Source organism: Callithrix jacchus, chromosome 1, assembly GCF_049354715.1.
Source record: "Callithrix jacchus isolate 240 chromosome 1, calJac240_pri, whole genome shotgun sequence".
Lineage (NCBI taxonomy): Eukaryota > Metazoa > Chordata > Mammalia > Primates > Cebidae > Callithrix > Callithrix jacchus.
In genome coordinates, this window is record NC_133502.1 from 14,181,247 (window position 1) to 14,194,620 (window position 13,374).

Sequence of the window (13,374 nt, forward strand, 5' to 3'; positions counted from 1 at the left end):
GCCAACCAATATTTCATTTAAACCTGTGAAATGCTATGCGATTACTAAGGAGTGATTTACTTCCAATTTTGTGGTCACTTTAGGAATAGGTGTGATGTGATACTGAGAAAAATGTATGTTTTGTGGATTTGGGGTGGAGAGTTCTATAAATGTTTATTAAGTTTACTTATCCCAGGTCTGAGTTCAAGTCCTGGATATCCTTGTTAATTTTTTGTCTCATTGATCTGTCTAATATTGACGATGTGTGTTAAAGTCTCCCACTATTATTACGTGGGAGTCTAAGTCTCTTTGTATGTCATTAAGAACTTGCCTTATGTATCTGGGTGCTCCTGTATTGGGTATGTATATATTTAGGATTGTTAGCTCTTCTTGTTGAATTGATCCTTTTACCATTATGTAATGTCCTTCTTTGTCTCTTTTGGTCTTTGTTGCTTTAAAGTCTATTTTATCAGAGACAAGAATTGCAACTCCTGCTTTTTTTTTTTCTCTCCATTTGGTTGATAAATCTTCCTCCTTCCCTTTGTTTTGAGTCTTGGAGTATCCTTGCATGTGAGATGGGTCTGGATGTAGCAAACCAATGGGTTTTGGCTTTTTATTCAATTTGCCTGTCTGTGTCTTTTGATTGGGACATTTAGTCCATTTAAATTTAGGACTGATGTTGATATATCTGAGTTTAATACTGCCATTTAATGCTAGCTGGCGGTTTTGCCCATTTGTTGATGTAGATTCTTCATTACAGTGATTTCTTTACCTTTTGGTAAGTTTTTGGAATGGTCGATACTGGTTGTTCCTTTCTATGTGTAATGCTTCTTACAGAAGCTCTTGTAAAGCAGGCCTGGTGGTGACGAAATCTCTGAGTACTTGCTTGTTCACAAAAAATTTTATTTTTCCTTCACTTATAAGCTTAGTTTGGCTGGATATGAAATTCTGGATTGAAAGTTCTTTTCTTTAAGGCTGTTGAATATTGGCCCCCACTCTCTTCTGGCTTGTAGAGTTTCTGCCGAGAGATCTGCTGTGAGTCTGATAGGCTTCCATTTGTGGGAAACCTGACCTTTCTCTCTGGCTGACCTTAGTATTTTCTCCTTTGTTTCAACCCTGGTGAATCTAACGATTATGTGCCTTGGGGTTGCTCTTCTTGAGGAATATCTTCGTGGTGTTCTCTGTATTACCTGGGGTTGAATATTGTCCTGCCTTGCTAGGTTGGGAAAGTTTTCCTGGATAATATCCTGAAGAATATTTTCCAGCTCGGATTCATTCTCTTCGTCACATTCAGGAACACCTATCAAACGTAGATTAGGTCTTTCACATAGTCACACATTTCTTGGGAGACTTTGCTCATTCCTCTATAGCCTTTTTTCTCTAACCTTGTCTTCTCATTTTATTTCATTAGGTTGGTCTTCGACCTCTGATATCCTTTCTTCTGCTAGATCAATTTGACTGTTAAAACATGCGCATACTTCGCAAAGTTCTCGTGTTGTGTTTTTCAGCTCTATTAATTCTCTTATATTCCTCTCTAAATTGTTTATTCTCGTTAGCATTTTGTCAAACCTTTTTTCAAGGTTCTTAGTTTCTTTGCATTGGGTTAACATGTTCTTTTAGCTCACAGAAGTTTCTTATTATCCACCTTCTGAAGCCTGATTCTGTCAATTCATCACACTCATTCTCCATCAGACCTAGTTCTGTTGCTGATGAGGAGCTGCGATCCCCTGTAGGAGGAGAGACATTCTGATTTCGGGTGTTTTCAGCCTTTTTGCGCTGGTTTCTTCCCATCTTTATGGATTTACCCACCTGTCATCTTTGTAATTGGTGACTTTCAGACTGGGTCTCTGAGTGTATGTCCAGCTTGTTGGTGATGAAGTTTTTTCTGTTTCTTAGTTTTCCTTCAGTGGACGCCCCTCCTCCACAGAACTGGACCTTCCCGGGTTCAGCTGTGCTTGCTGTGAAACTCTCAATTTTCAGCGCTTCCAATTGCTGTTTTTCTGTGGGGGTGCACCGGCTGAAACAGCAGCATTAAGATTTGTGGGGCTTTTCTGCCCGGGAATCTCCCGGTCTGGCTCCCCACTTCAGTCCCCTTTTCAATCAGCTGAATGGGCGACTCTGCCTTCCCGGAGCTCCAAATGCCAACTAAAAGGGCACCCAGTCCTGTATACTCTGTACTGAGAACCGCCTCGCCGGGGCGCTGGCAAAACAGCCACGCTGGCCAAGAGAATCACGCTGGTGACCCATGGGGCTTCTCCACTGGGAATCTCCTGGACCGTGGGCAACAAAAATTCATCTGGAAGTGTGGCGTCCACTCACTCTCTGTGCTTTCACTGGGAGCTATGATCCTGAGCTGCTGCTAATCGGCCATCTTGGATCTCTCTCCCTGTGCACTGATTTCTTTCAAAACTCTTTCAAACATCTCTCAGTTCGAGTCTCAACTAGAATACCATCTCACCAAGGCCAAACTCTGAAATGGTCTCATGCTGAGGGCCCACACCTTCTGCCTGCCACTCTCTAGGGCTATTGCTCACCTAAGACAGGCAACTCACTGAAAAAGGTGACTACAACATGGCCCGCTTGCTCCTAAAGTGCTGTTAATTCTTCCTTGTTTACTGTCAGTCTCCGCCATATGAATTTAAGATGTACAGAAGAGGAGACTTTTGTGCTTGTCTACTCCGGTATTACTGGAATGTAGAAAAATGTGTCTAAACTGATTGGGCTAAAGGAATGAAACAATCAATATGAAATAAATATGGTAATGAAAGAGGGAGAGAGAAAGAAAAGGAAGGAGGGGGAGGAATGAGGAAGGGGAGGGAGAGAGGAATGGAGGGAGAAAGGGTTGGAGTGGGGAGAGAAGGAGGGAGGGAAGGAGGGAAGGAAATCTAAGCTCAGAGACCTTAGTCACATGGTAGATCAGCTAATTTACTACAGTGAATGAGAAGAGAATAATCAGGGTGGTGTCATCCAATGAGTTAAGAAACATGGGTTCTAGTCTCAGCCTTGCCAAAATCTACATGGATGAACTTTGATAAATGGGCCTCAGTTTAAAATAAAGAACATGGACTAAACATGTAAGTTCCTGGTCAAGGTCTAAAATTACATGAGCCCAGGAAAAGGGCTAACAGCCAAGGTGGCTGCAGAAATGAGAAGCAGCCAAGGCGGTGTTCCTCCCACGTGGGGCAGAGACACTCCCACACAGCACACACACCCAAGACCAGCCAGGTGGGGGGGAACCACTAAACACTCACCAGCCAGTGGCTGTCAAGGCCACCACAGTGCTCAGAAAAACCGTGGCTACTGCTACCACTCAACAGTGAGACAGTCGGGCTCACTCCTCCCATGGTGGAACCAGGTATACCCACAACCCGCGCTACAACCTGGACACTTTTTTTTTTTTTGAGACGGAGTCTCACTCTGTCACCCAGGCTGGAGTGCAGTAGCATGATCTTGGCTCACTGTAACCTTTGCCTCCTGGGTTCAAGCAATTCTTACCTTAGCCTTAGCCTACAGGCGTACGCTTCCACACCCAGCTAATTTGTTGTTTTTGTTTTTTTTTTTGTAGAGACGGTTTTGCCATGTCGCCCAGGCTTGTCGCGACTACTCAGCTCAGGCAATCTGCCTGCCTCTGCCTCCCAAATGCTGGGATTACAGGCATGAGACACCACACCCAACCAGACAACTAACCGTCTGTGGCTGGCAACAGTGACCCTGGGTCTGCAGGGAAAGTCACCTGGTGCTTCCTGTACTATGTTTAACAAGGTGGGAAGTCTACTGAGTATTGGGAAGATTTCTATTTAAAAGAAGCAGCAAGATTTGGCCTAGATACGTATCTGAGTTAAATATTTGTTTGCTCAGAAATCTGGGGCCCAGGAAAGCCTATTCTCTGTGGATCACAGGACCTCTGTGGCAGGGTCCTGAGAAGAGCAGACTGTGGGAACTGAAGTTAAATCAGAGCCTGGGGAGGTAAAGTCCCAGGATTTTTCGTCCCATCTAACAGAGTTCACAAAGGGGGAGGGGCAGCAGATAAAAAAGAATATGAGAAAAAGTAGACCGTACATAGGACAAGTGAAAACTGGGAAAAAAGGGTGAGGATTTCATCTCATGTTGCCAAGGACCCGCTGGGAAAGAGAATCCTGAGAATTAAAAATTATAGGAAGACTCTGCAGCAGCCACTCAAAGCACGTTCCTTCTCTGTTCGCTCATTTCCAGGGACCCCTCCCTTTCTCTTGTGGGAGAGAACGCCTTTCTCTACAGTCCTCTCAAGGCTGCAGAGAATCATACACTTGCGCATCAACCCCCAACTATGCCCAAAGAGCAGGAGGAGCCCCTCTGCAGCCCCACACGCCGCCACCCTCACCACTGCCACTGCAGCCCTTCTGTTCCTCCCAGCCCCCTCTGTCCTGTGTCCCCACCCCCACCAAACACACATGGCCTGAGCTAAAAACCTCAGCCACGGTGGGCTGGATAAGCAAAGGGTATTAAACGATACAGCAGGAGTCAGAGGAGAAAACTGTTTCTAACCAAGGCTGAAGAACTACCCATATGACCCACCTCAAGGTACCAGCTTCCTTCCAACTTAGAAAAGCCACCAGGTCCAAGAGCCATAGGTGGGAGCCCTATAGACCTAGTGAGGCCAGACCTAGTGGGGCACAGTGCCGGCCCCCCTTGCCTTCCCCTCACCTTGGAGTCGTAGGCCGACTGCTTGATGACCTCGGGTGCCATCCAGAACGGGGTGCCCACAAAGGTGTTCCTTTTGATCTGGGTGTCGGTCAGCTGGCCAGCCACGCCAAAGTCCGCCAGCTTCACCTCACCATGCTCAGACAGCAGGACGTTGGCCGCTGCAAAGGAAAGCCAAGGGCGCCCTAGATGGCGTGGACTCACGACTCCGTGCACTTCTGCAAGGAACACGCGCTTCTTGTCCCCAGCCAGGTGGCAAGCCCGAGAACAGGTACCAGAGCTACACTTTTCATCAGACCCCCTCAGAGCCAGCCCAGCCCAGCCCAGGCAAAGGCTTGATTTTGCCCAAACAATTACAGTCCACTAAAGGACCTTTAAAAAAAAAAGCCAGAGAAAATGGCTTTGCTGAATGAAGCCAAGCCAGCAGAGAAGCAAAGCGGAGCCCACGAGGAAACCCCGTGGCCACCCACCTCCACCTTCAGTATCTTAAAGACAGGAAAACGGACGTGCTCTTACCTTTAATGTCTCTATGGATTTTCTTCTCTGAATGGAGATAATCAAGTCCTTTCAGTATTTCTCTTAATATAGTAGCGATCTGGGTTTCATCTAATGAGCCAGGTTCTAACTAAGAAGAGAACAAATTCTTAAAGTTACTTAAATGATTATCTTATGAGCAGTTTGAGACAAAACAGAAGCACCTCCATGTTAATGAACAAGGATAAAATCTTAAATCTTCTTCATTTAAAACACATGATTTTGCCCAAACAATTACAGTCCACTAAAGGACCCTTAAAAAAAACAAAGAGCCAGAAAAAAAACGCTTTACTGAATGAAGCCAAGCCAGCAGAGAAGCAAAGCAGAGCCCACGAGGAAACCCCGCCCCGCCTGCACCTGCCGCTGACCACAGGGCACCCTTCAGCCCTGGCAGGAACCAGGCACAGGCTGGGGGATTTCACTCCAGGAAACAGCCCAGAAACTCACAGAGCAGCCAGGATCTGCCCTAACATATGTGGTTCCCTTACCAGAAGGCTTGCTCCTGGAACGCAAAAACACCTAGGAAACAAAGCCAAGGAGCCAACGGCCTCCGAGGAGATCTTTGTACTAGAATTTTTTAAATCTGCAGTTAAAGCCCTCCAACTTCAGGAAATGCAGCTGAAAGAGCTTAAATCCTAATAGTTTGGGATTTGTTATATAACATATATTATATAATAAAATTACTATTTATTAATGCCTGAGGTAATAATTACCTCTGTAAGCTTTTATTCTCAGAAACTCAAAATTTTTTTGTTTCTGTTGACTCCTTTATATCCACAACTGTGTAAGATGAAAGGAAGAAATGTCAGGTGTGCACATCTCCATGTAAAAGGAAAGGAAAAGCAGGTTCACAGGCTCACTTCAAACCAGATTGGAAGCCCCCCGCCCCCGGCAGAGTGGGGCAGTCCGTCACACACAGGGTGACAGTGGCAAAGCCACCAACGCTCCCTGGAACCACGGACATGGAGCCAGACAGAGGGCAGACATCTAATCTAATGCGAGCAGGGTTCCCCCGAGTCACCGTCCCCCATTCTGTGTTTTCAGACTTGACAGTGAATGTCTTCCCAGCCCACATCCACACATTTTAGCCAATAGGAAGAACAATCCAGTGCCTTTCACGAAGTTTTAAAAAGATAAGTAAACATGCTTTAAGCCAAGGATGGAAACTCAGGCACTCCTCCATGGGAAGCGACTCAGGCAGGCACATCTTTGGGACAGACCCCGACAGTCCCCCTTGCGTGTCCCAGCTGCTTCACCAGGACGTCCTGTTCAACACCCCAAAGGGCTTATGGGGCAGTGTGGGGGCAACCGAGACAGCCCTTGTCACCTAAACCCCAGCCTGACTCACACCTGGTGCTGCTTTCTGCTCATCAGCAAGCTGTGCTTGCAGGCCCACCCCAGTCTACACAGCAAACCCAGGGTCAGGCCCACACTCAGAGGTGGCCTCTCTTCACATGCTGGCCTCGCTGGGACTCCAGCCTGCCTGGCAGCAGACACACCTGGAATCCAGCAGACACATTTGGAATCCAGCTGCCCCTGGCCACGTCCACTCAGGACCCAGGTGCAGAGAACGCGCTTGCTTTCAGTTTGACCTCACACCTATGCTCAGAGAAAATCAAAATGCCTGTGTCCACTGCCTGCCAGGAATTACATCAAATTCCAAGTAAGATACTGTCTAAAAGTTACCTCAGACTAAGACTTACAGCACATACCCTGTTTGCTGTAATGTCTTAGTCAACATAGTTTTTCCCAGTTATCTGACCAAGTGTCTTATTTTAAAGAAATGCATACGGAAGCTACTATTCTAAAGAACACAAGCTGGAAAATCCTGCCTTTGGTCTGCTTTCTCCACATCTATTTTTCAGTGTTCATAGAATGTAGAAATTTTAATTTTTAAAACGAGGAACGCAGACTTTTCTCATCACCTGAGGGAAAGGAGGGAGGAGGGTAGAGAGCCAGAGTGTTTGATTTTGTTCACAACCCTGGAGTGCAGGAGAAACCAGTCAGTCAAAGATCAAAGCCACATTAGAGGCTGGACGTGGTGGCTCACATGTGTAATCCCAGCACTTTGGAAGGCTGAGGTGGGTAGATCACCTGAGGTCAGGAGATCGAGACCAGCCTGGCCAACATGGTGAAACCCCGTCTCTACTAAAGATACAGGAAAACATGTGGTGGCACATGCTTGTAATCCCAGCTATGTGAGAGGCTGAGGCAGGAGAATCCCTTGAACCCAGGAGGCGGAGGTTGCAGTGAGCTAAGATCGCACCATTGCATTCCAGCCTGGGCAACAGAGCAAAACTCCGTCTCCAAAAAAAAAAAAAAAAAAAAGAGTCGGGTCCCATCTCCAATCTCCTCCTTCACCAAGTCTTTGCCCAAGCAGATATCAATAACCTATGGCTAGACCCAGCTTGAACACCTTCCCTTCCATTATCAAGTCTCCCAAAAGCGACAGCAGAGCAGCCTGCTGTCATTCCCAAGGGGCACTAAGTGGAAGAGGTGAGGAAAACTCGTGGGAAATCCTCCCCTGGTTAACGAAGGGCTGGCTCTATGATGACTATGTGCATGGTTCTGCCCTTTGAAATCTGGCCTGAACACCATCCATCTTTGATTTATATGCCCATAGGGAACGAGAAGGAAGAGGAGAAAAGAGATAAACTCTACTTACTTGGGGGGGATCCTTGCTGCATCAAAATTCACTATGAAGGGTATACAGCTGCTCTCTACCCCACAGAGTATCGTCTCCATCATTCAGGGAGTTACAGACTCTTCAAATAGCAAGGCCAGGAAATAAATCTAGACCACATCCTACCTCTGGGTGACTTCTAACTCCCCCTCCCCGAGTCTGTCCTCCCCTGCTTCAAAGCTATCAGCCAGGGGCACAGCCACGACAAGAGACCACATTTCCCAGACTCTGAGCAGCAGGCTGTGGTCACGTGACTAAGACCTCCCCAACAGGACAGGCAGGAGCAAACGTGCCCCTGCTTGGTCCTGGCCCTGAAGCACTGGCAGCGGGAGAGGACAATGGCTGAAGACCAAGGGAAGCCTGGGGCTCCAGATGGTGGAGCCACCCACAAGTGCAGACCACGACAGTGTGGACCAGAGCCACTGACCCCACATGCAGGGGAGAAATTAATTTCTATCTTTTGTGAGACACGGCTTCAGAGCTGCTGTGATGGCAACTTGGCCTATACGTTAATGAACATGCCATCTCATTTCTTAAAACCCATGCTGTGTATTCATTTTTTAAGTTTGTCAAACATCTCTGCCTGATTAAGTGACTGATTTATGTAGCATAGTCCCTTTGTAATTAGATTTCAAGGTTGTCCCTCGGATTCTCTGGCAACACTGACTGATCTTTTAATCAGCTAAAACCTTCTGTCTCAGGCCCTCTGAGGCTCATCCTCACTCCGGCTGTTTTCCCTGTGGGAAGGAACCTTCTAACAAACAGTGTAACTGAGAGCCCTCCCTGACAGAACTCCCCGAGCAGGACTTTCCACTGTAGTGTCCACCACAATAACCCGAATGGCCAGAGCAGTCCGACACGCAGGAGGACACAAGTCTATGCTGAATGAAAAAAGATTCTCTTACTAGGCTACAAAGATGGACTGCACAGTACGTTAGGGTGTCTTGGACTGCATGTTACTTCTTCTGCTCTTCTAAGTTAAGGCACCCTACAGGTGGCTGGAACTTGAGAGATGACTGACATCAGTAGTTTTCAAGCTACATTCCAAAGAGCCCGGTGGCCTTGGGAATCATGTAGACACTGAATTTCAATTTACCATTTTATTTTAAATTTTTTTAACAGAGCACACTCAAATATGTACATCCAAAATAAAATGTATGCCTATTTTATATTCATGGCTCTTAATAATACCATATCTCTGGCTGGGCGTGGTGGCTCACGCTTGTAATCCCAGCACTTTGGGAGGCCAAAGCAGGTAGATCATGAGACCAGGAGTTGGAGACCAGCCTAACCAATATGGTGAAATCCCACCTCTATTAAAAATACAAAAATCAGCTGGGTGTGGTGGCGTGCACCTGTTGTCCCTTGGGAGCTACTTGGGAGGCTGAGGCAGAAGAATCCCTTGAACCCAGGAGGCGGAGGTTGCAGTGAGCCGAGATTGTGCCACCACACTCCAACCTGGGTGATGGAGCAAGACTCCGTCTCACAAAAATAAAAAATAAAAGTAATAATAATACTGTCTCTTTATTTGCCACACAAGATCCGAAATTTGCATCGTTTTAAAAGTTAAAAAGCACCCGGAGAGCAGAAAAGGCGGCTGCTAACGGCTGCACCCCCTGCCAGCTGAGGGATGCCCGTGTCCAACAGCAGGCCTGGGCTTCTCCCAGCCTTCAAGTCCTAAAGCCTCTCCACTTTGTCCTTCGCACTGATGTGTGGAGCCCAAGATTTATGTATAGGCCATGTTGTCTGCCACCCAATCTCTAACTTGGGGCAAAGTCACTTTCCCTCTCTAGGGCGCCCCATGCATCTGAAAAATTCCTGATGGGCTTTCAGTTCTCCTCGGCTCCTGGAGACCCTTGCACCTCTAGAGGGCCAAGTGGTGTGGATATGGGAAGGAAGTAAAGATGGCGATAGCTCCCGGCCTATCTCCAAAACACCCCTTTCCATCAAAGTGTGACCTCTTTGCGGGGCTGAGAGCAGGCCAACAGAAAAGGGTAAAAGATGGAGAAAGACAACAACATCAGAGGTCAGGGAGGACAGCCTGGGGTCAAGGGAGAGGCCACAAGCTCTGACCTAGCAGAGCCAGGGTCCAGGCCCAGCTCTATCTGCTAGCTTGGACCTCTCACCCCAGGATGTCCATCCCAGCACCAATTACATGAGATGATTAAGGACATTCAAAAAGGAGTGTCTGTCCCTTGTCACCAGCACTCCTTAAGCATAAGTGAACAGCGGTTTGCTGGAAGTCTCACACCATCTGGGATTTTTTTTTTTTTTTTTTAGTGGAGAGTTTTACCCTTCCTTCCAACTGCAACGTCTAAAATTTCACAGACTGCAATTCAAAGAAATCTGAAGAAGGTTATCATCAAATAAATTAAATTATTATACCATTAAAAACAAACATACTAAAGCATTACTGGAACTGCTCTTAAGGACTTAACGTTAAAAAGAGGCCCTGTAAACAACTTCATACTACAAATGAAATTCACCAAATAGTAAATCTAATTAGAGAAAATGAAGTAATTTTCTACATTTCTGTAGTATTTCCCAACAGAGTGAAAAAATGAAAAGCTCTTTATGTACTGTGAATATTTATTTATGGAAAGGAACCAAAATAAGTTGTAAAAGTAATCCCACTATGTTGCTGTTTTTCCTTTTTTAATATAAGTTTTGTATTATATTAATTTTTCTTGAAATCTCCCCCTTTTGAGTTTTTGAGATGGAGTCTTGTGCAATCTTGGCTCACTGCAATCTCTGCCTTCCAGGTTCAAGAAATTCTCCTGCCTCAGCCTCCCAAGTAGCCGCGACTACAGGCACATGCCACCAATGCCCAGCTAATGTTTGTACTTTCAGTAGAGAAGGGATTTCACTATGTTGGCCGGAATGGTCTCGATCTCTTGACCTTGTGATCCGCGTGCCTCAACCTCCCAAAGTGCTGGAATTACAGGCGTGAACCAGAGCGCCCAGCCGAAATCTCCCTTTTTAATACCATTTTTATCAATTGTTTCTATGGTTTGTAACAGTGTCTGAGTATGTAAATTGGGTACATTAGCCTCCTGGAGACAAATATAGTTTCAGAAGTTTATCTTCCCAAAAAAAACCTAGCAATTGCTACTATTACTGTAAGAGAGAAGTTCTTTCTTTTTTAAATTATTTATTTATTTTAGAATTACATTTTTTTGTAGAGATGGGATTTTGCAATGTGGCCCAGGCCAGTCCTAAACTTCTGGGCTCAAGTGATCCTCCCACCTTAGCCTCCCAAAGTGCACAGATTATAAGCATGAGCCACTGTACCAGGCCTAAGAAGTTACCTCTCAAAGGGGCTTTCGTTCCTTAATGAATCAAATCTGTGTAGACTACACTAAACAAACACACCTTCCTTCAGCTCTCCCTGCAGCAGCAGTGGAAACTGCAGCCCGGCGTCCTGATGGCTGTCTATCATCCAGGACCCATCCTCTAACACTACAAAGGCAGATCCCACCTATCTTGAAAATCACCACCCACCTAAATGTCCTGTGCTTGCAGGAGGGGGGAAGAGTGCTTATCACAGCGACTTTGATGCATAACCACATCGGGGAGGAGACAGCGAGTGCTAAACAGCTGTACACATTCTTTTTAAAAAAAAAAAAAGCTTGCATTTACTACGTTTCAAGGATGACTTCAGCTGTGCTCGTGATATATGCTGGTTATCTGTGAGCACTGCATCGAAACCCAACAGGAAGCCAGGTTTTACACAAGTGAATCGCAGACCAGGACAGTACAGCCACCACCATCTGGCTTCCACTACCTGACGTGTGGACTGCAGGCCACAGAAGTCACTGGCAAGGGAGTCCAGAGGAGGAGACATCCCTGGCACGGGCCAGCCCCACCTCCACACCCTGGCAGCGCCGGCAAGCGGGGAAGTGTGTGCTCCCCTGGGCATGAGCATGCTCCCACATCCAACACCCAACCTCAGTAATCACACCCTGCCCCTTCCAAAATGAAAATATTACATGCTCATTTTGGAAACTAAGTTGTCATGTGAAATATTAAACAATGATGAGATAACAGCTCTACAAAAGTAAATAAAATGTTTCGGAAAATAAGCTACCAAACCGTTCTTAGGTGAGGTAATTCCAGGCATGGTCCTTCATTGCTTCCTTCTATGAATGGATTTATTGGTTTCCCATGAAACAAAACAGCTGGTTTAAAAAGCAGACCGATAGATTGGGTGTGGTGGCTCATGCCTATAATCCCAGCACTTTGAGAGGCTGAGACGGGGGAATCGCTTGAGGTCAGGAGTTTGAGAACAGCGTGACCAACATAGTGAAACCCTATTTCTGCTTTAAAAAAAAATTGGCCTGGCATGGTGGCAGGCACCTGTAGTCCCAGTTACTTGGAAGGCTGAAACACAAGAATCATTTGTACCCAGGAGGTGGAGGTAGCAGTGAGCTGATTGTGCCACTGCACTCCAGCCTGGTTAACAGGGCAAGACTGTCTCAAAGAGAAAAAAAAAAGTAGACCAACAATTTTTAGTAATATATATGAAGCAAAAACACATAAGGAATAGCTTCATTCCTTTTTTAATACAACTTGAAAGAAAAAGAAATGGATACATACAATGGATTCTTTGAAACCCCAGCTTCCTGAAAAAAAGGTTTATATGTATTCTGCATCCAGTGTAATACTTACTAGATCTAGTGCGGAGCCTCCACCAAGATATTCCATTATTATCCATAGTTTTGTATCCTATAAAACAAAAACAGAAATAAATCATTTTCAAAGTGAATAGAGGGAATTTTTTTTTAATAACCAAAGGGTATTTTTCACTATTATATAGGAACTAGAAAGTTTTGCAAACAAGTACCAGCGAGGAAAGTACATCAAACAGAGAAGTGAGCAGCGACCCCCAGAGTTCAGGGAAACCCCCAACATGATCTGGGCAGGAGCCACAGGGGGTGATCGGGGGCCCACACCAGACTCCAGGGCTCCAGGGAGTGTGTTCCAGCCCCACTGTCCCAGGATCTCGGAAGGGGGACCAGGGTGCTTCCATTTTTAGGCCACTTCAAGGGGTGAGGGGGTTCTCAAGCACAGCCAGCACTGAGAACCCGCAGCCACTCGAGGCAGCAGCGTCACACACATCAGGGCAGCAGTGCCCAGGCAAGACCCTCCCCTCCCCCTCCCTCCCACGGCACTGAGCTTCCCCCACACCTCCACCATGTTTCCAAGTCCCTGTGAGCAGAGAGGCCACCTAGTGTGGCCTCTGACTCATTTGCTTGTTTGGTAGAAGGGCAGCCAATTCTAGCAGCTCCAAAAACTGCCACGATCTCCCCCTGCTCAGGGAGCTTTCCAGAAAAGCCTAACATGCATGTCTGAGTCCTCTCAAGGCCCCAGCTCCCCACGGTACCCAACTCTGCACCTGTCTTCCCTGTGGTCTCTCTTGAAGCTACGCAGCCCTCATAACTTCCAGAGTTCTCTTTTTAAAAACACAAATCCCAAAGTGCTACTCCCTGGACACACAC

General features: G+C 46.4%; 1 protein-coding gene across 15 annotated transcripts in view; it reads right to left on the reverse strand.

Moving 5' to 3' along the window:
- STK24 (serine/threonine kinase 24) overlaps positions 1-13,374 on the reverse strand; it is a 145,437-nt gene that overhangs the window by 19,752 nt on the left and 112,311 nt on the right. For all 15 annotated transcript variants that reach the window (XM_054244242.2, XM_035292937.3, XM_003731901.6 and 12 more), the window contains 3 exons: positions 12,545-12,601; positions 5,176-5,284; positions 4,663-4,820 (listed from right to left, as the gene is read on the reverse strand). In XM_054244242.2, the coding sequence (XP_054100217.1) occupies positions 4,663-4,820; positions 5,176-5,284; positions 12,545-12,601 (324 nt within the window). The remainder of the gene's footprint in view (positions 1-4,662; positions 4,821-5,175; positions 5,285-12,544; positions 12,602-13,374) is intronic.